This window comes from Poecilia reticulata, chromosome 12 (genome assembly GCF_904066995.2).
Source record: "Poecilia reticulata chromosome 12, P_reticulata-male-v2, whole genome shotgun sequence".
In the NCBI taxonomy this organism is placed as follows: Eukaryota; Metazoa; Chordata; class Actinopteri; order Cyprinodontiformes; family Poeciliidae; genus Poecilia; species Poecilia reticulata.
In genome coordinates this window covers 13573553-13597154 of record NC_088841.1, presented here as the reverse complement: position 1 = coordinate 13597154, position 23602 = coordinate 13573553, and the positions used below count along the sequence as shown (strand labels likewise).

At 36.7% G+C, this 23602-nt stretch overlaps 1 protein-coding gene across 2 annotated transcripts in view; it reads left to right on the top strand.

Annotated features, from left to right (window-relative positions):
• The window catches only part of pappaa (pregnancy-associated plasma protein A, pappalysin 1a), a 98393-nt gene that overhangs the window by 36416 nt on the left and 38375 nt on the right, over positions 1-23602 (top strand). For both annotated transcript variants that reach the window (XM_008424380.3, XM_081613184.1), the window contains exons 8-14: positions 4439-4567; positions 4684-4775; positions 7112-7308; positions 16431-16541; positions 18039-18174; positions 18460-18673; positions 22012-22186. In XM_008424380.3, coding sequence (XP_008422602.1) covers positions 4439-4567; positions 4684-4775; positions 7112-7308; positions 16431-16541; positions 18039-18174; positions 18460-18673; positions 22012-22186 — 1054 coding nt within the window. The remainder of the gene's footprint in view (positions 1-4438; positions 4568-4683; positions 4776-7111; positions 7309-16430; positions 16542-18038; positions 18175-18459; positions 18674-22011; positions 22187-23602) is intronic.

Genomic DNA, 23602 nt, shown 5'->3' with positions numbered 1-23602 from the left:
CTACTCTCACAATTGTCTTTTTTACCAGTTTGACTCTTGATAAATTATACTGATTATGCATCAATTTGTACCAGTCCTGGGGACATTTTGCACCCACAAGACAACCGATGATTTAAAGCAATGTTCTATTATGTACTCATGGTTTTAATTAAATTGGGGTTGGTGATTCATAGGATTTTATGTATCAGCAAGTGCCACTCCAAGTTTTTTTGGTTTCATCATAAATCCTAGCCTGTCATATTTCACAGGTATTGACTATCTCTAAAGTGTTCAATCCAAAGATATGAATGCTAAAAGTTAGGAAAAAAAATTTACCTCCAGTTAAACATGAAATTTGACAAGTTTTCTGGATTTTCCTACTTGTTAATCAAAACATTTAACTACTAGTGACAGTTAAGCTGATGCCCTGAGGTGTAATACGTAGAAATAAAATAGTTTGTTTACAGCTATGGAATCTAAAGTTATGTAAAGTGCTACACACTCCTGTTATAATGGCCAGATTTTTGTGATAAACCATATTATCAGGTATTGTTCAAAATTAACCAACATATTCAAACTCAGGTGTGCAGGATTAAACTGATTACTTCTGATTAATCCCAGTAGAACAGCAAAATTCAAGAAGCTGCCAGGTTCTGTGCATGCACTGCAGGTTCATCACCGGTGCATGAACCTGCAGTGTAGAAGAAGAAGCTACAATATTGTAGCTTCTTCGTTGGAAGCTTTTGCTAGTGAAGAAGTACAGCCAAGTCCAAATAAATTTGCTACCCTCCATTTGAAGTCTCTAAAATATGTTTTGGTTCTGTGAGTTAGTTTATTCTCTTTGCAAAAGGTATGCACATTACCAAAGAACTCTACACCTACAGGAAAGCATGTTTGTAAAAGTATCATGCTTCGAAGCTGGTTTTCCTGAGCCTGAAGGGGTGGGGCTTGTCAATTTGAAGATAATTATTAACTGTTCTAAAAACTGTTGGGATAAAACCTTCAGACATCCACTAAAAAACTGAAGATGAAGAGAAATGTCATAATTCAGCATAGCACTGACACATTTATTAAAACTAACCAAAGCATGACTTAACAAGATTACAGTTTTACAATGGCCCAGCCAGAGTTTACAGTAGACCCGAGTTCAATTCACAGTCTGTTTGATGATCTGAAGAGGCCTGTGCACAGGCAATCTTTGCAATCTGACAAATGTAGATTGTTTTTAAGCAAATACTAAATACATGGACCCCACCACGGCCCACTCTCAATAGCTGAAAGCCATGAAAAATACCATATATATCTTAAGATGATAATATAATATGCACAGTGGAAACCATCTTAGCACTACCACAGAAATTAACATCTAGAATTTTACTTATTTCCACTTTTGGGGGTACAGCCAATCAGTGCCAAAGAATCTGTATGGTACTCATGGATTGGCTGCCTTCCTAGAGCTTTTCTCCCTCCAACACACCTGATTTAATTTGAATGGTCATTAAGAAACTAATGGAGAACTTGGTGACAGACTTGGGGAACAAAGTTAATCCGTGGAATCAAGTGTGTTGAGGAAGCTCCCAAAGAACAAGGATTGAAAAACAAAAAAACAAACAAACAAACAAAAAAAAAAAATATATATATATATAAAATAAAATAATCACCTGTGGGATTAGGAGGAATTTCAGGAAAAAAAAGAAAGAAAAAAAAAACAAGTGATGAAATTTGTTGTGACACTGTGACACTGTGATCATATGCTAAGTATTGTCCGACATACACATATATATATATATATATATATATATATATATATATATATATATATATATATATATATATATATATATATATATATATATATATATATATATATATATATATATATACTTTCTTCATTCTATGTTGTGTAAAATAACGTCATCTCGATGTTATTCAAAAATTTTATCTAATCATTATATTATTTCGCTGATATTTATTAATACCACTTATGTATGGAGCTCTATGGAAAGATGAACTCACAGAGGTCTGTTACATCTGTTCCATTTCTGCTTTTTCATTCTTCGCTGCTGAAAGTGGCAACACTTTACATCACCAGTTGCAGTTGGGTCAGAGGGAACCAAGCATGCACCTAATTGAAAACAGGTTGAATCACACATTGAGTAGTTATCTCGCTCTGAGGAACAGCACTTTGACCCTTCCCAACACAGGGGCAATATGACACACAGTCATGGGGTATATAATCAGTGCACTGCAAAACATGGAAATCCTGGAGATAAGGTTGAGTAGATGTTTTTGTGAACTATACCGGTTACTTTGTTATGGCATTCCTTGTATTCCTTTCCTACCAGTTTCTAACACCCTGCTGTGGGATACTGGATTGCTTTTGGGACCTCTTTGCACAGCCTGCATCTGGGATCTTGCCCAGTGTGGTATATCTGGGCCTCTATTGCTCTGGTCCTTTAATATCTGCTCCTGCGCTGTCATGATCAGTTCTTTTGCATTGTTCTTCAGACCTGTCGTATCTTGTGATTGGCCACTTCTGTTAGATTGAGCCGTGAGTGCTTTCACAGAGCCGAGTAGGGATCTCAAACTTGACAGGTGGTCCAGTATAGTATTGTTGTAAGAGAATGCGTGTCAGAAGACCAATGGGCAAATTATTGTTCATTCACATAGATATGTGCGCTCAGCTCAATCTCACTGTGGCTACTGCACGCTCAAGTTGGTGGCATTAACAATGGCAGAGAGAGAAAAAGAAACATTTGAAGCTTCAGATTTATTTTACAGTTGTAGACCCAAAATGCGGCAAAGCATTATTTAACATGAACTACTGAATCAACACTGAAGTGCTTTGAACAAATTAAAATCATTAGATGTAATAAATATAAAAGCAACAAATACATGAGGAATGATCTCATGTTCAGCCACTTCCATGTGTCCTGCTTAAAATATTTTTTCTTTTAACATCTGTTAATCTAAAAATATGTAAGGTTTGAAGCAATTATGCAGACTTTGAGGACTGACTTTTAGTTTTCCAAATTTTCTCAGTTGCTTTGGTGCATTACTTACTTCACTATTAACATTTGCACAGCTGTTCATGCATTTATTAAAACAGTTAGTGGAAACTCCAAAACCTAGTTAATCTGCAAAAGTGAATCAGTTGTTCAGAATCGATAGCTCATTCCCCAAAAACAAGAGTTCATGTTAATGAAAGTGCTGAAATCATGTTTATGTAAAAAATAAAATAAAAATAAAAAATCTCCTATGTTTTGCTTTTTTATCTTCACATAAAGAAGGAAGTAAATTAGTCAGAATGGGAATAATGGGAAACTATTGTCAATAACCTAAATACAACAGTTTTAAAACTGTTCTTCAACAAAACAAATGTGTTCTTGTACAAAGGAACTGAGATGAAAAATTTTAGGCGTCCCATATTGTTACGTACATGAGGTTTTGTAGGAAACCTTTTGTTCTGCCTGTGTTTGAGAGGGTTCTGCTTTTCTAAAAATCAAAAATGCTGAGGGCTCATCAAAGTTTATGACTTTCCTGTACACCACTCAAACACTTCCTTGGTTTAACTGCTGACTTTGGCCTAGAGTTTGATGAGTCAGAGTGACTTGGCATCAATATTTGCTCCTGGTGGTAAATTGCATTTACACTGAGGATTATATAGCTGTATTGGGAATAGTGGTTTAAACTTATGTTTATTTGTTAAGGTCTGGGGACAAGAGTTGGCTGACATTCTTTTGTCTATGTTATCCATTACCGCATTTGAGGGTGTATGTTTGTGTTTTTCTACTAGGAACATAATACATATCCTAATGATACATGCAATGATATTCCTTTGAGGATTTTAGTATTGTTGGCTAATTGTCACTGCATTGATGGCATTGATGGTGGAATTGTAAAATTAAGTCAATGATACTTGATGGTCCACATGAAGTAATCTATGACAAGCCCAGTGGACTCATTTACCTCATTTACTGATGTCTTCCCCACCCATTTACCAGTGTTTAAAACACACATAACAGATAATAGCTGTGATTATAACAGTTAATTATGACCCCATCCTTCTGTGCACTAACATAAAATCACACTTTTTGTCTCAACTTCTTCGTAGTGCCAACTTAGTCTAGCTAAACAAAATGTTTTACAGGAACTACTTGCATTTTTGTCCTTGTAGTTTTATAAATAAAATTGAACAGTACTCTCTTATTCGCCGTTGATCTTATAACCTAATAAACTTTGATAAGTGAGCAAAAGAAAATGGGTTGTATCTCGGGACGTGCAGTCTTTTCAGCATGTGAGCATCTTCATTGGCTGAAGTTATAATATGAAGAAATCTCACTATCAAACAGAGCATCTGTGCTATTATCAGATGTTTTCCTCCCCCCCCCACTAGATTTATTTTTGATTACTTGGAAATATGAATTCTCTGTGATTTTAGTTTTCACTTTCTGTGTAGAGATGTGGTACTGCATGTCCCATACACCTACCAGATACAGACGGTCTCCCATGTGGGCATGAGTGAGCCCTCTCCGCCTCTGGTGCATGAACTTGGGGGTCCCTATTGTGGAGATGGACGAATCCAGAGGTAAGGACTTGAGTAAAATATATAATATTTGAAATGGATCGCATACACTGTTAATTGAAATGATACATAAAAATCTCATTGATAGCTTTTTAAGCACAGTTTCTATTTTATTTTAGTTTCAAGGGAGAGGAATGTGATGATATGAACTCTGTGAATGGGGACGGCTGTTCCAGTCAGTGCAAGGAAGAGCCCTTTTTTAATTGTGTTGGTAAGTCTTATGAATTATAAGTTATTTTAAAAAATAACATTTGCAATGATGCTGATACAAATGATGGTAAATAGCTATATTTCCACCCAAATGCCATTCAAATGTTGAGCAAACTTTTAAAATGTTTCAAAAAAGGAATAAAATGTCCATCTGATGGTTTTGAAGCAAATCAACCTGGCAACACAGAGTAATTTTATCAGATATTTATGTTACGCATTACTATAACCATAATTGGTCTCAAAAATAAAATCAAAAATGGTTTACATCCCTGCTGGTATTTGCACAATTCTTTGCACTATTTTTACTCATTTTAAAAGACATTTCTGCTGTTGATGCACATCTGTTTTTCTGTTCTGCACTAATATACTTTGTTGTTAATAGTCCGTTTTCCTTTTATTGTTAAGCTCACAGCCACATTACATAAATTAAAAATCATCCTACTCAGTTGCACATCCCTTGCCCAGTATTATTATTATTATTATTATTATTATTATTATTATTATTATTATTATTATTATTATTATTATTATTATTGTTGTTGTTAATTGTGTTTTTTTTTCTTTGTATATTTTTAACACTTTGATCTTTTCTGTGAAGTTATCTTGATGCTGCATGGTAAACCTGAATTTCCCCACATTTTGACGATAAAGGCTATTTTTGCTTTTACTGCTAACTCCACTGTTTTTTCAAAGTTTACATTTAGTCAAATCTAGCTTAGCTTAAACACTTAACAAAGTAACAGCCAATAATGTTTAATGCAATATTGTGTCTGTAGTTTGATTTTCAGCTTGTAACCGCCCTTTTCCCTCCTCCTGGAGGTCTTTCCTTCTTGTTGATGCACTCAGTCACCTTCCTCCTCTTCTATTATCTGTTTATTGTATCCCTCTTCGCATCCAAATACAATATCAATGTATCCTTTCTTTCCTGAACTTGTTACTCCTCTCTCTTCAGCTCACACATTGACCTTTGTTCCTGCACTTTTCATCAGACACTATTTGAACTTCCTCTTGTCTCGTTCTCTCTTCTTGCCTACTTATTTGCCTGTTTCTGCTTAGTGAGTGGCAGAAAGCTCTTCTATATGCCCCCTCAGTAGCCCCTCGTTTCACCGTTGCCAGAGCACAAAACTGACTTGAGCTTTTGGCCGTGCTGGAGATGGCTGGAATTTCAAGGAGGAGGACCCGGCCAACTTGGCACTGAATACCGCCTTTCCCCCTAACTGGAACCCCACCGGCTGACGCTGCTTTAGCTTAGACCACTGGGGCCCAGGCAACCTTCCTGCTTCACTCCCCTTTCCTCCAATACACAGGCTTTCAGTTCCAGACCCTAACTCCGGGTGGGATGTCTAGAAAAAATACTGCTGTATCTTTCTTTTGCCTCTTGACTTTGTCTGCACCGCTTCTTCCCACCTCCTCTTGAGTTGGTCTTTCATGATTTCATTTACTTATGCTCTACTTTACATTCTTCTTTGCTCCCTTTTCAAGACCCTAACATATACTTGGATTCCCAAGTACATCTAAATTCACCATTCCCGTCCTCTTCTCTTCATCTTCCTTTTGATAAAGCAATGCCACAGGTGATGCATTATTAGGTTTTTGTGTTACTGCTCTTTGTGGTCACACGTGCGAGTTGGAAAGGGATGGAAGATATCCAGTAAACTTACCTCAGAATGTCAAAGTTGTGAATTCTGGAAATATTTGAAGTTGCAAACTTTTGTTGAAAAGCATGGAAATTGATTAGAATGTTGGGGAATTACAGAAATTTGTGTATTTTGTAATTGTCCTATCCAAACACAAATATGAACCTTTTTTTATATGCAGACACCAAAGTAATAGCATATATGAAATGTATTTACCCAATAATGTAATTCAATTTCCTTCATGTAGCCCCAAAATTCAAATATGCACGTTAAATGTGGTCTGACTTGTAAAGGGTTCTAGACGTAATCTGCACGTGACTAAAAACCATTAAGTGTAACATAACATAAAGTGACCTATAGTGTGGCCATACACAATAGTATGCTATACATTTTACTATCTTTATGCACTATATAAAACAGGACCACACCACAGACAAAATCCATACTTGACTCATGTGGTGGTACATAATGTTCCACAAAGTAAGATAAGTAGCAGTGCAATAAATGCTGAAAACACTTGAAAATAGGTAAAAAAAATAAAATAAAATAAAAAAGTAGGGTCTGAAATTAGTTTTTGCAGGTTTGTTTTGACAAAGAAAGTGGCTGACAAAAAAAAAATCTTGATTGGTACTGTAAAACATGGTAAACTATTTACAATTAAAAACTTGTTTTAAATGTACATTTCCTGTACCCTTCTCAGAGGAGCCAAGCATGTGCTACTACTATGATGGCGATGGGGTGTGCGAGGACTTCGAGCGAGAAACGGGTGTGAGAGACTGTGGCCTCTATACACCCAGTGGTTTCTTAGACCAGTGGGCTTCCCATGTTAATGTCTCCCATGAAGAAAAGCCATATTGCTCTGGGGATGTGGCTGCTGGGTATCCTGCTGCTACTAAGGTCAGTTCATACAGAAAAATGTGCAAGATTAAATTCTTCATCAATGTCACATTACCTCAGTGTAATAAACATTCTCAACAACATAAAAGTAGTCAAGGTAAAGCGTCATAAAATAAGTTACAATCAGTTAAAAACTGTTCTAGGGCAAAGTAAAACAATTGTTAAAATCCAGAACAATTGGGCAGCACCTCCTATAATGGCTGAAACCTCAAGCACCCATCTACCTTTCTTTGGATGGGCTGTACAGAAACAAATTTCATTTTGCTTCTGTACAATGACAGAAAAGACTGATTATGATTCTGAGGTCATCCAGTCTTACAGTGTTCAAGTATTTTTTCTATGTCACACAATTACACACATAGCACAAAGGGAAGTGACATGCCTCCACATCTTAAAATTGACTAAATTGATTTCTTGAACAATGTAAACAAAAAAAACTTTTTTCCTTCAGAGACTCCTTTCTTGACATCTATTGTGGTGTGTGGTTGATCACTTCTTCTCTTTTTAATTTAATATCCACATTCCCATCTCCACATATCTTATACAATATTTTCATTTGGAGAAAAAAAAGTAAAATTTTCTTGTATCTGCTACATTCTTCCCAGGATCTGTAGAAATAGTTATGCTCTAGCGAGTGGTAATTTCTCATAACTAAACAAACCTGAAAATCGACTATACTTCAATCAATTCCATTAGAAAATGTGAATCAACAGAACAACTATTCGATCTCTTGTGTGATGTACTTCCTAGACCAAATAAAGCCCTCAATTTCACAAGGTAACAAAGTTTGTCTATATCTAAGGGCAGCAGATAGCCTTAAGCACTCGATTTAAGTTTTCAGAAACCTGATATGGGTTTTGAAAACTATTTTATTTTGTGCATTTGAATGATTCTTAGTTAAATAGATACAAATAATGGAAATATATGTGATCAAATCCAAGTAATCTAGAGGAGAATAAGCAGACTAAATGTGATCTACAGTTTTATTGAGAATATGAAGTGCTATGCCAGAGTTGTGCCTGCCAAAACAGTTTTGCTGTGCTGATGTAAACAGTTTATTTTAATTAGTTTGAAAGCAGTTAGTATGGTGGGACCAAATGACTGACTGCATTGAGTTGGGGTTATCAAAATAAAATGGTAAGAAGTGAGATTTAATTGCCATGGCTGAGGTTATTTTCTAAATTGTATTTCTTTTATGCAATATATTTATCTATGTAGACTTTTTTGCGCATATGATGTTTTAACTCAGATATAAGTCTTCAGATAACTTCATTGGTCCTCCAGCTCCACCTGGTAAACATGTGACCAAGATATTGGTGCCCTTCTCCCGAAAGTTAGCAAAACTGTTCTCTCAGCTTAGACAAAACACACATTGTTGCCAAATATCTCTATCTCTTTTCTATTTGATAAGTAAATTTTTTCAAATGGGTTTCTTATGTGAGTGCAGTCAGCTGAACTACTTAGACCGTATTGCAGATTAGATCAGCCTTTTGCATAACATAAAGATGTCTGGGTTAAACTCTGCACCGTGGCCAATAGAGAATAACATTCCAACTGTTTTTTGTGGTTTTGCTATGAGTCAGAATAACTTTATCATAACAACAGCGCATTTTCTACACACACGAGTTAAATTCCTAATAAGCATTCTATAAGGAGAACTGGACCTAGTATTAAACCCCAACACAACTTTGTGAATTAGATTAACAGTCTGGTGATGCAGCAGACACCACCATATGCATAAGCAGTCCAATACTAGTGGACTTTGCTAAATTTTATCTCTCTAAGGGAATGAGCACCGGAACCCAAACTATAACATTTTGTGCCCAAGTACCTTAGATAAAATTAAAATATGAAGCTACAAAGGGTAATAAATTAGAAGCGGTTTGGGAGCCGAATTAGTTGGCTACCTGAAAAGAGCTGACATCTTCCTAAGAATTAAGCAAGGACTGCAGGAGGGTTAAAAAAAAGAGAAAGGCCTTCCAAATAAAGTTTTTAATCTTTTTTATAGAGTCATGAAAATATCTGTACATGAGTCAAAGTCGATGTGCGAATTAAGACAAAATAATTATCAGAAAACCTGGACAAGTAATATTAAAACCTGCTTTACAGTCTTCGCTCTTTGGTAATCAAGCTTGTACAATTACATAGTCATACAGAAATATGTGTGCAAGCATACATACAGTCCCTGTCCTGCCTCCATACAGGCTTATAAGGTAAATTCATATGGGACTGAAATGTACTATTTTTGTCGCTCTAAAACAGTACATAATGTTTCTCCACTACTTTTCTGCAGCATGCTTTAGCGGAGCTACAGTCGAGATCTGGCCCTCACAATTTACTTTGGTGTGTTTATAATTATCTGCATGTGTGTGGGCACATTTTCTCATATTCTTGGGTTCATCAGTCAATAGTCCACTGTGCTTGTGGGGTACAACAGTTTATTAGGACTAAAATGGCCCCTAAATTTTAAAAGGTTGTTTATGGGTTATTAGGACTTAGGTTTTAGGGTTGCTCTTGTTAAATGGTTGGTAAAGAGCTTGATCATGCATAACAAGAGTAGACAAAAGTAAAAGAATGTATAGTGGAAAAACCTTACTAATGCATATGTGTGCGGAGGAGCTTGTGAAAGTGGGGAGTCTGCATTTGCATTCAAACACCAAGATTAAACATCAAACCGAGTGATTTCTCTAGAGAATGCTACTGCCCTCACAATCTCTCAATGGAGCTTTAATTATACATTAGCAACAGAAGGGATAAGCCTTAAGTGCTGTCACACAAAAGGCAAGTCATATGTAAAATTAAGCTACCTTGGAATTTCAAATAAACATATAAGAGGCACAATAGGGAGTGGGATAGCTAGACATTATCATTAACTGGCCTAGTTATGTTTCAAATTGCAAAAACATTAATAGTTTGTATTCGAGACAGAATACAACTAGGGACTGCTGCAGGGAGATATTTTTCTATACTGTTTCTTCTCCAGCTAGATATTCAGGGACATGAATGAGATGCTTGCACACAACTTGAATCACACTCTAAAATGAGACGGAGAGAGAGGAATACTAACAAACACAGAAGCTTAAACAGTCACTGAAATTATGCTTCAAGAGGGCAGCGAGGTCAGCTTTTCTGGCACTTGCCCTCCTTCCTAACATCCCTACAAACCACAAAATCCTCATCAAGCATTTGGCACTGACATCCTCATGTGGTTAGATTAAAAAGAGACCTCTGAAATGGTGTCTTTTTGTCTTTTTCACTAGAATATTGTAAAAATACAATAATAATAAAAAAAAACATCCTCTGCTCATAGTGAGACATTATTGAATATACAAAGTGTTTACAATATTTTGTTTAACACAAGGGTCATTAAGGACCCATTTTTTTAACCTTGCACACGCTTCAGTTCTTATGTGAAAGCTACTTATGTTTTTCCTGATGAGACTGACAGACAAACTGCACCTACTCATCAGCTTGAAAAGATCAGTTTGCACAGTTTGCCACTGAGGTTGTCTATCATCAGCTTCAGCACAATGGGACGGTTAGCTTTGGTAGGTATGGGTGGCTCTGGGTGCAAGGACATTACCTCACACACCGGGAGCTTACCAGCGTTCCAGTAAACCATGGGATGGTGCTTGGAAACTCATACTTTCTTCTCTCTGTTTCTCTTTTCTCCTTGCCACAAATGTCTCACAGATGCTCACAACTGTTTACCGAGTGCAGGCTCTACATGTGTATGTACGCCTTCATCAGAGAAAGAATGAGAACTAGCAAAGACGAAAAGAGAAAAAATATATTTGAAAGTAATACAGTGTACTTTCAATTAGTAAATAATCATTCTAATTTGGTTTTTCACCAATGAAAGAAAAGCAATTTGAAGTTAATGATAAGTTATGAAAAGGTAGGTGTTTTCTTTCAGTTTCCATACTTTGAAACTAGGCGCACATCAGTCAAGGTTTTGTGACCACTGGTCAATGTCAAATTTTTGTAAAGCTGAATTCTCTTTAAGAAATGATATTGACACTCTGTTGATACTGAGAGTGCTAATTCTGGCTTTTACTATTATTGTAACATAAATGATTGATTAGAAATTCTGCCAATTCTTAAATTTAGGCTCTTTGTGTATTCCCTAGATAATATAGACCCAAATTTTAAGTCTGACATTTCAAAAAGACTGGTAATGTTCCCAAATCAAGCATGTGTCATGGCACACAGAGCTAAAAGCTCCTGTGGAAAATAAAACAACAAATAAACAGAACAACAATGAGCAACTTCCTGGCATTTATTAAAGTCAGCTCTGGATCAATAAGCCTGTCAGTTAGGTGAATCATTCCCAAGATCATTTAGTGGCTGCTGCGTTCTAGAAACTAGCTTAGTACTTGACCTTAATAGGTGTGACACAACCAAATCAGGAATTTGGCAATAAATAAACAACATAAGATTGCTTTATATATGCTTCAGATTGAATAGCTATGAAAAATCAGTACCAGGTAATATTTTAGGTGAGCTCATTTTTGTCTCTAATTTCTGGAGTTAAAGACAATTCTTGTATTGAAAATGTTCTTATAATTTTCTGCTTTAAAAGACTTTCAGCACATTTGGACCATCTCTGAAGAAGTATCTGTAAGATTATTGACTTGCATCCTAAAAAGGTGCTTTCCAAAGTCTGAAGATGTTTGAGTAAAATTTAAGCCAATTAAGGTGCTGCATGCTCACAAAATATATATGTTTAAATTCTGACTTTTACTTTGTTGAATATGTGGAAACTCTAGACACCCAATAGAGAGAGTCTGCTGGTGAGGTGCATTGCACAGTAGAAGGGTTATTGACATAATTTCTCTGCCTTTGCTAACAGCTCCCTTCTGTGTTTCCTGCCTTTTAAGTTTATTGTTTCACTTTATGTTGTGAGGAGGTCTTTTTACAGTACAGACATAACTTTGGGGCAGTGAATCTGACAGTTGCACTCTCACTTTCTCTTTATCCCATTCGGTTTCCCCTTGGCTTAAGACGCTTTAGTCTCCTTTTATCTGAAGTGGTGATTTACAAACACCAGTTTGTGTCTGCCGAACTCCAGTTGACAACCCAGCTGGTAAATATTAAGACCATGTGTGTAACTATGTGCATGGGAGTGTGTTTGTGTGTGTTTTGAAGCTTAGTTGCTCACCTTCTGTCTAATGTAATTGTGAATGTTTGTTTTTATTTAAAAAAAGGAAAAAGAAAAGTGAGAACTTGTCTATTCAAAACAGATTTAAACTTTAACTTCTTAGGTCAAATTGCAACCTCAGAGCTTCCATAGTAAATAAATAGTTATGTTTTTCAGTAATGCTTGTCCAACAAATTAATACATCTTTGGGTACCTCATGGGTTTTGCAAATTTTTTTATTTTCACTATTTAACCAAAGCCAGCCATGTTCTGAGGATCTTAAATCCATGTGCGAATGTACTCAAGATGTATCAGGGATGGTCTTCGTCAGACCATCTTCAGTGGTGGTCTCGGACACACTCATGTAAAATACAAGAAACACTGAGAAAAAGCTGATTTAAAATGTATATTTTTAATTGTTTTCCACTTAAAGGGCCACCTGCTGACATGAGGTGACTCTCCATAAGCATCTGGCTCACCTGAACACCTTTCTATGCAAGTAAATAAATAAATAAATAATAATAAAAAAATCTCTTCTGTGAACAGCATTGTCAAAATCAAATATCCGTCTTTTCAGGACACTGAAGAAAAAATAAGTTTGTCATTTCCCAAGGTGCTCACAATTATTTGTGGTTCCACTGCATTACGGAGCAAGTAGTCATTCTTTGTAGGTCAAATTTTATTTAGAATCAAAACGACCAGACCAGGTAGCTTCGTTGCCCTTACCAATAACGGTATTCTACTTTATAGTAATGCAAGTAACTGTGATGTTTTGACTAAATGTTGCTGAAACAGCACTCATATTTTTGTCACATTTGTTAAGTTAAAATATCCTTACTGTATTGATAATAAAGGTCATATGTTGTACATTTGCAAAATCTGTGTAAAATGACCCCATTTTGCTGCATACACTATGCCAAACAGAATGCTATAAATGACCCGAGACTCATACTCCACTCTTCTCGGCAAGAATCAATGAATCTTTTTACTGTCCATTGGGACTTAGTATTGAGCATGCACTCTACTCCTTGGAAAACACCTGATCATAGTGCACTCTTAATTGTGTTTTATTATTTACTCTTCCTATCGTCAATAGATTTGTACTTAAAAATGTATAAGCTGATGAATGGTAAATGGACTGTTCTTGAACAGAGCTTTATCTAGTACAGAAGACTCCAAGGTCGCTTAAACTATATTCAGTCATTCACACATTCACACGATCGTGGTGGTGAGCTACAGTGTAGCCACAGCTGCCCTGAGGCAGAATGACAGCTGCCATATGTTCGCATGAACCTAAATACACTTAAATAATGAACCCAAATTGTGGTCAAAATTTCATATTATCTTTTCCCCTTTTTTATTGTCCTTTTCTCTTTTTCTCTTTAGGTTCAATTAAATATTGCTCCTTTGATGCCAGCATTGCTTTGAAGGACATCATTTAAAACAATTTGAAACCGATATTTAAATTCAAACCATACATTAGACATTTATAAATGTTCACAGACAAAATAACACAAACGGTTTCTCAAAAAAAAAAAAAAAAAAAAAAGAAAAACTGACGGCCAATTCTCAATCAATAGCACTGGACTGGTGTATGTCACACATCGTTTTATGACAAGAAGATATCGGAATTCCAAATCCGGCTGAACCATGGTTCTGGTTTGGATTTTCCAGTTTTGTTGATGCTCTTTTTTTCTTATAACTCTTATTTATCCCAAAGTGAAAAAGTAAGTGTACTTGCTATTTCCAACAAATAAGGCCTATAAGAGAAATTCCATAATTTCCTAAACAATGGAAATTGTTTGATGTGAGCTTTCACATGGCCTTTTTTGACCCCACTCTATGTAAAAGTTTATTGAAGAACAAATAAAACTTCAATGAAAGTAAGCTCCTAAGTGCTTGACGGATGGAAAGTTGTCTTGCCATCAACACCCTTCCTCCCACTTTTAACACTGGCACCCAATCAATGACAAATTCATTCAGATTACTGTGATTCTGCACTCACATGGGGGATGGTGGAGTGGTGGGATGAAAGGAAGCGTAATGAGCCACAGGTCACACGCGAATTGCCTCCCATTGGTGTGATGCTTTGTAAAGAGGGGGATGTTTGCCTGTGGGCAGGAAATTATGTGAGGAGGAGGGGTGCTGAGAAAGGTCTAGCTGGTTCCACCTGTGTTTATATGAACAAATCGTCCCCTCGTCTCACAGTGCTTTTCTCCATCTGCCCTGCTAGTGAAGTTTTGGCATTGGAAAAAGGTCATCCACAAGCAAAAACAGAGTTTAAGATAATTTAATGTATCCAACTGGAGCGACAGAGTTGAAGTGTCAAAACTGTCCCAAAATGGGGCAAGAAAAGCCATTCATGTCAACTAATCTCGAGCGGTGGGGGGTTGATGTTTTTTGTTTTCAACCGCATTTCTGATTTTTGTCACTTCAGCTCTGAGCGGAAAGGTCATGTCAACAGATTCAAAGGACAGATAAACTGACGTATAGCTGGTCTGGCCAGTTTTCTACGGTGGCAGGATCTTGCAGAAGCCTCTCTAGCAAAACTCTCATGTTACTGGTGTCTCATTTCACCAGCTCAGGGCAGCAGCCGAAACTCATTGTCCTTGGTGTGTGTCCTTTCTTCTCTTTATCTTTGTTTATCCATTGCTCAATAATCTTTTACAATCTGTATATATGTTTTTGTCCCTCTGCTACCTAATTCTGACCTTCCCACATTTCATGTAGCTCACACTTTTCTATTTTAAAGCATTTTGCATTGGTAATGAGTTACCACAAATCCAAAGTAAGGATACCAGGATTTTTCTCTTGCCTTTGTTATCTATCCAAATAATGTGATGCCTTCAAAACTGTTGTGAAATAATTTAATTTTTCTCCTGCTTAAATGCAACTCACCAGTTCGGCCAAAATATTTTACTTTGAATTGGACCTTTCAACACGAAAGGCCTTACAAAAGTATTCACACCCTGTACTGTTTTCATATTAACCAATTAACACACCAGAAAATGGAGGGGTAGGGACAGTTGCTGAGAGGTTTAAAGACCCCAAAGATTAAAAACATTACAAGGAACCATTCATTACATGATCCAACATGCAAAGAGTACAACACAACTGCAAAGCTATAAAAACATGGCTTTTACTGTAAACCAACATGTGGGGGAAGGGGCCCATTTCATTAGTTTTCAAGGTCTACATGCGGTGATGTAATGTCATGCAGAAATATCATGGTCCTCTTTAAATATGCAGGCTTTTTACTGTTTCACTAGTTAAACAAGAGGGTCTTCAAAAACTGGCAGTAGGTTCAGGAATTGATTTCCAGTCCGTCTACAAACCAAAATCTCAATCTGCATAATGTATAACAGCCCCTACTAGCAAACCAGCTGCACCTTGCTGGAGTTTGAGTCAAAGTGGACCAATGAGCCCATGCACCCGGTCCAGAGTCACTCTAATCGCTTCAGGTTTGATTCCTCTTAGATCTTTGGCAGTTAGTTTATGTCTTTCAAGAGTGTTTCATACGTCTCAAAGACTTTATAGATTTTGATTTGTTAAAAACTAAAATGGTTTATTAAAAACAAATCATTTTTGATATCCTTTTTCAGATGTTGATATCTCTCCCTTACACATATACCAGTAACCTGACTTTCTATATTTAATAAGAATTTAAGTTGACACTGCTCTGATTAGGAAAATATAATATAAAGAAAAGATTGCTATGGGTAAAGTTTGTTATTTAATGGTTAAGATGAGAGCCAAATGCAGAGAGCAGAGGTAGGCAAGTGAAAATAGACAGCATTTACTAAACAAATTAGGAAAATCAAAAAGAAGAAATCCTAAGTGGAACACAAGTAAACAGGATAAATGGAACTTGGTAGAGCTAGACTGATGTGCATTAAAGATCTGACTGGGGGGAGGTTGATAACATAACAATTTTAAGAACATGATGACATAAATCTAATGAAATAATCTTTATTTCTTGCAGACATGTCTGTCCAAAGTCTTTGACTTATCTGATGGAGTCTCCCAGTATGCATGGTTCCCTTGTCAAGAGGCTTACAGACAAAGATCGGAATATTCTACGTACTGGCTGAAGGTAAGATAAATACTAAATATATTCTCAAGTGAGAATGTGAAACTTCTTGTGCGATACTTGATGTAGATTGAGTCTTGTTTCTTAGTATAATTAGTGTTATTCTACCTTGAAATAAAAAAAAAAAATCCAATGTTCCAAAACTCCAGAGAAAATCAAGTTTTAGATTTGGTTAAAATTGCCGTGTTTCAGATGAAAAAAGATCCGACTGGCATTGTCAAACATTGCATTTTTGGAATTGCTTTGTTTCAGTGTATGGACTTGGGAAGCTAGGGTTTCATATGTATAAATTCTTCTGAAATTGCAATCTTCAGTTTATACAAAGCCCATTTCAAAAGCCCTTACAATTCATTTTGTTTGTAAGAGATATGGAAAAGGAATGAGAAGCATTTTATAGCGTCCATAAACCAAACTGACATTTCTGTGGAATTTGGGGCTGGCATTTTTTGGCACACCACATGAGATGTAGACAGTACTGTGGGTCACATTGTTCTTTGATTTTGAAATGCCAGTAACTGAATACAAACTCTGAGCCAATGTTACGTCATACCATTTGTGCTTGTATTAGTTAAGGCTAGAAAAAGTGACTCGATGAGGGACTCTTCCCACACGACAAATCCCAATACTTGATTTTGAGGAAGGACTGAGGGCTAAAATGTTGATTCAATAAAGTTAAGACATACACATGGAGAAGGAGCGTAAGCACAATATTTTGTTTTGTTGACAGTTGTTTCAAACCAGTGTCAGTAATGCCAGTTTATAGACTGCAGCAATGTATTTTTTCATAGCAAACCTGGGCACTAGTAGCTTGGCCATTGCCTTCATACACAATTCTGTTTGGTTCTCATCTTTCAGTGGTGCATCTGGGATTTGTCCCATTATGGTTGATTTTTCAGGATGCATTTCATATGTCATAGCCCTTCTCTCCACCTGGTTGTTTATCCAATTTCCAGTGAGTTTCAGATCATAGGTCCCTTCACGATTGACACAGCGCATTACATATATCATGGCCAAGCAACTGGGTAAAATTAGATCCAATTGTTTAAAACGTCAACAGAGTCCACACCACCAGAGCAAGCAATTGTTTCTCAATAGCAGTACAAGGCAAACCGTAGATCAAGGGGCTTGTTATTAACTGACTTCATTTCATTGTTTGTTGTTATGTGGTTGGAAAAGCAGCACTGAAAAAAACCCCCCAAAAAAACAAAAAACTACTTGGTAAGTACCAAAAATTTGTCCCAGCATCAATATGACCTTCATTTTGGAATTAGATTTTCCAAATTTGGGACAATGTTTCACATTTCAGTGATTATATTGGTTGTGAAAATCATAGACAGTGGCTACCCAAATTTGGTGTTAAGGGGCCTAAGAAAACAAAACCATTTAAAGGGATTTGAATGCCTTGTTACCAACATTGTTCAAAAAAGGGAATAAAGTGAAAAAATCTAAAAATCAAGACGAACTATTATGTGAAAATGCATTTTGTTTTCTTTTATTTAGGCAAACTTTTCTCATCCCATGGTGGCTGCAGCAGTAATTGTACATCTGGCTGCTGATGGGACAAAGTTCATTGACCAGACACAGTGCAACATTACTGTTCAACTGGTGGACACCAAGGATGGTTTCCATAGTCTAGGTGAGAACTCCTATAGCAATTTTTAAGCTCCATCCCACTTCATATACCACACTTTCATATTAAAAAGAACAACTTAGATCCTCAAAACAACAAGGCAACTTAAACTGTAACTCCCTTTTTTTGTATTGTTTGCTTGTGTTGCTTTTTTAACATATGCATGCTGCCTTGTTTAGTCATCACTCCTATTTTCTGAATGGAGACGGATTCATTCCCACCGCCCTTATCATTTACTCTGTTCACTCTGTTTTGTCTTTGGCTCTGTGGCTTCTAATAACATCTCCACAGGTGAGTGGCGTCTGAGCTGCCGCACCAACCCTTTGGTGATCCCCGTGAGCCATGACCTGTCAGTGGCCTTTTACCACACCAAGGCTATCCTGGTCATGTTTTCCTGTCAACTGGTGGCCATCTCTGGCATTGGCCTGCGATCCTTCCAGTCGTTTGACCCCATCACAATCAGTGGTTGCCAGAGTAATGAGATCTACAACCCCACAGGACAGAGGTGAGAGATCTGCCTGCTAAAAATGAATGTGTGGAGTGGTAAAGACATGTGCCAGGGAAAATAAATAGTTGATGCATTTTTCAGTAATGCTGTCATGGTATTTGGTGATAATCCATTGCAGTAAGTCATGTTTTGCATACATTCACAGAGTGACGAAATCCAAAAATACCAAATTTGAGATTACATGAATCAACAGAACTGAACGGGGAAACAATAGGAGATTTCCAGTCTTGCTTTTAATAAACCTGACAGAAAACGGATTGCATCAATGATTACACAATCAAACCAGTGCTAACATCATAATTGTAGGAAATTGAGCAAACAATGTACAATTGCTTTGAATTTGTGGTGCAGCTCTGCAAATTTTCCAAAAATAAAGTGTCTGAATTGCCTCTAACCCTAAATTGTGTTTACTGTGACAACTTGTTTTGTATCGAGCTTGGCTAAAGACCACAATACATTAAAAATAACTTTTTCTTTGAAAATCAATAACCAGTTCTACATGTTATCCTCTCCTTTGCCAGTTCGGACTTGTCTGGCAACACAGTTTCAACTTGCACATCAAAGGGGTTGCCACATGCAGAATATTATTTCTTAATTGGTTATATTTCTCTGTGCTCAAAATATTTCATTAAACACACACAAGATGTAAAAATGTGTATGTATGTTGTTGTAAGTGGTTCTGTGTGAATGGACTGTTTGAATAGATTTTGTGTTTTTTTTATTATCAGTGCCAGTCAGACCTTCAGGGGATTGCAGAAGTTTGAATTCAGCTGAAGGTTTTTCCATATGTTGTTGCACCACAACCACAAACGTAGAAAATCTACATTGGAATTGTCCGTGTTTCATTATCACAAAACATTGTATAATTGTGACGTGAAAGGAAGATAATATGTTTTTAATTTCTTCTCATTACAAATAAAAATCTGAAAGGTATGACTTCCATCTACGCAGTAATGTTACTTCATGCTTCTGCAAAAAAATAACATTCCAATAGAAAAAGATGCAATTTGATGGATGCAATGTGACAGAATGTGGAAAAGGTGAAAGCTTATCAGTTATTATTGTTTATTCCAATAGTATTTTTCAATTAATCCAGCATTTAACTCAGGCTCAGACCCTAATTCTCCTGCTAGTATTGACAAGGTTCTGCCTTTTTGATCAACACCAGTCCATTACCTCTTTGTCATCAACCTTCCAATTAGCCACTCTGCTTTCACTTTCTGTCTGTCTCTTGTACTTTTCCACACATCCTCCTCCTCCCATCCTTCAGCTCTCCTGTTATTCTCTGCCATCCTCTCATCTTTTTCATTCACATCATCTTCCTTTACCCCTCAACAATCGTCTCCAACTCCCCTTTTTTGTGCCTCTTGCTCTCCCTTTATTCCTATCATTCTCCTGAGCCAAACAGCACATTTCCCGTAACAATTATTCCCTCACTAAACACCACATCCCTTTGGTAACTGAGTTCTTAAAAACAGGATCTATTAACGTGACTCAGTTTTGTGTTCCACGCGTGTCTGTGAGCAGACGCACATGTATGTTTTCCACTTTGTTTTTTAGATTTACTTTTTACCCTTTTCATCAGGGAAAGGGTTTATGTGGGTTTAATACTATACAAATAATATATTGTGTTTGTTCTTTATGTTATGTATTTGTCATAGGCAATCCTTAAGAAACTCTATTCTTCAAACTTTGTTTCCCTTATAATTTAGTTTGGTTATTAGTATTTTTACTACTTGAATTTGGTTAATTGATTGCACAAAACCTGAATTGGTAATAGCGTTAGGTTTGAGGGGTTTTCAACAGTTTTTATCCTCGAAGCAAATGAGAAGGGGTTGTATTGAAACTATGCTTTTTTGTTCATTGTGTTAAAAAAAAAGGTTCTGCGCAGGAATACTTAAACATTATTTGCATAAAACTGTTGTAAATATAAATAAAACCAGAAAATGGAAAATTATCTGTGAAAAATAAATACGCTAATTCAATAACAAATTAAAAGTCAACAGTGAAAATAAAATAATGGATTGAAATAGATTACAATAGTGGTTTTGGTATAGCAAGTGAAATTATAGTACTGAAAATTCATCTCTTGTCAGTTTTACAAAAACTTCATAGAATATTAATTTCTTCGTTTAATTAAGATATTTACTTACTCTCCATAGAAAAACATAACTTCTTTCTTACTGTCAGACATTACACCAGACTTTTCCAACCTTCACCTTTTTTCAATTTTTGGGTGAGTTAGGATTTGTCATCCATCTCCTGTCTCCATTCTTCTGCCTACTACCAACATTTTAACCATGACAACATCTCTGTCTCCTGGTGTATATAATGTATTCTCATTTTCGAAGGAGGAGGATAGTTTTCCAGGTAGTTAATTGTAATTTATGTCATAAATTCCAAAGTGACTAGCAGGAAACCACTAAGAGATTGTATTGAAAGCCAAACTGCCTACAGAGGAGGCTTCAAGGTTTCCCTGGTTTGTCTGTTAAGGCTCTACATGAAAGGAGCTTTTTTTTTTTTTTACCAACATGCTTTATAAACAGTCTTCACCAGCTCACGTTTGTGGTAAATCTGATGGCATGGGAATACAGCAACACAGAGGTAGAAAACAAAGAGCACAGTGTGGTTAATATGATGGCTTCCATCAAGTTATCTGGAAGACAAATGAGGAAAGAGAAAGTTTATGTCTGCATTAGGAGACAAAAACCAAAATGGATGAAAAGCACAAATCAACTCATGAAAGTGAAAGTTGATGATTTTTTTTCCTCTCCCATTCTGTGTTTTCAATTTTTCTTGTTCCTTCTCTCCTTGTGTCTCCTTTCTTGCCTCCCCCAGTATATTTTCCTACTTCTCTTTCCCTACAGTATAGCGAATACCTATACTGTATAATGTGGATTTTTGTAAAAAAAAAAAAAGAAAAAAACAGCTGAATGAGGAATCCAGGAATTCCAATAAATGCCTTCTCCATTTCCATTTGTCTACAAAATTCACTTTTGGCCGATTTCTGACATTGTAATCTGCAAGTGGTCTATCCTGTTGCTTTTAATTTACCGACTATGTCTGCACCGACACCCCTTTTTATTCACATATGGCAGTCTGCTCTCCATGTGGTTTATTGATTTGATTTGTTAAGCAGTCATTGATGGATGAATGTGGTTCACTCAGTGCATAATTTGTTTGTGAGCAAATGTGTGACTGCTTCCATGTTTGCATCTGGAGTGTTACTTGGATTAAAAAAATGCCTCTTGTTTGATGCTTAGCATTTCCTCTTACTCTTTTCTGTTACTCTTGTTTTTTTATCCCAACCCTCTACCACCCACTTCCACACACAGTTGTGTACATTATTCGTGCGAAGCCATTGACTGCCAGGAACCCTTAATCCGCAATGCAGAGCTAAAGTGCAGTAGCCCTGGTCGCCACTTCTACAACGGAGACCGCTGCACCATCTCCTGCAACTCGGGATATGTCCTGCAAGTCCACCAGGAAGACGACATCATCAAGACCCAGGTGAACACACTACTACCTATGTGCACTTAGTGGCAGTGGAGTAGCTCTATGCACAAGGAGGCACAAGAATGCTAAATTGTGAACATGCTTACCCCTGGGTGCAAGCACATTTTTTCCAGCAGATGGAGCATGCGCGGAATCATACATTTATGAATGCCTCTATACACATGCACAGGGGGCAAACTCAAACTCACAAAAGCCCACTGAGCAAAGGTGCAAACAAGCTTGCTCCCTTCTCTACTCTCAAAACTCTGCATTCTTTTGTCACCTGTGAAAACTAGGCTTGGCAGGTCCAGTCTCCATGGAGGGTGACATCATAAAAATCCATGTAGATCAGTGCACCAGTCTCCTCCAGCAAATCTTTCATACACTTAAACGCACATATGTATACGTGCACATCCACTTATTTTCTTCAAGCAGAGACATAAATGTGTGTAGTCTTCTGCTAAGCATACTGCACCATCACCTCAAACAGTCACTTTGCATTGCTACTCCGTTGGGACAATGACATCATAGAGTGGTGTCTGCTCTCTCTCCCTTGCAGGCATCTGTTAAAGGGCAGACACTTGCTACCACAAAATGGCATTCATTAGATGTCTATGCGTAGATAGGACACACATGTGATGATCACAGTAATTTAAAAGCAGTTTTTTTTTTACCACAATCAGGGCATAGATACAAACCACACAAAGGATCAGAATAAAGCAGAGTCTCTTTTAAATTTAGGATTTATTGCATCAAAGCATAATAATAAGCATCATAGTGGAAATTAACAGAGCCTAATGTACTGTTTAATAACCATGATCAACTGGAATGTATGTGTGATTGAATTGAAATTATTCATTGTTTTGTAAAGTGCCTCTAGATTATATTTGTCTTGAATTGGTGCTATACAAATAAACTCAACTGAATTGAAAGACATCCACAAATGCACTAGACAAACAAATAATGTATGACATCAATCTATAAAGACTTTCAAGCAATTTAATGTATTATGAATGTAATGTTCATTATTCCACAGTGACATAAGGCTGCTTGATATCCTGGGATTAGATGAGAAAATCCACCCAAAAGTCTGACCATGCCGTGCTCAGGGAAGCTGCAAATGATGTAGTAGCTACAACTTAGACTCTGCAGATTGTAGTTACAAAGTTTATTCTTAAAGTTACACAGCATATTCAGAAAATAATTCATAATAATAAATATTTAGTTTCATTTAGAGACAAGTCTGGATTCAACTGGTTAATGTCTGCTGTGCTTGTACCCCAGTTTGCAGGGTCTCCAGGGCTGTGAGCATGTAGGAGCTTGGGTTGTTGCTCTGGTCATTGCTCCCATTATGTTTACAGCAACACTCAACAATGGAAAACCTCGAGGTTGTGCTTTTGATTTACTCAAATAAACCCAGATGTATAATTT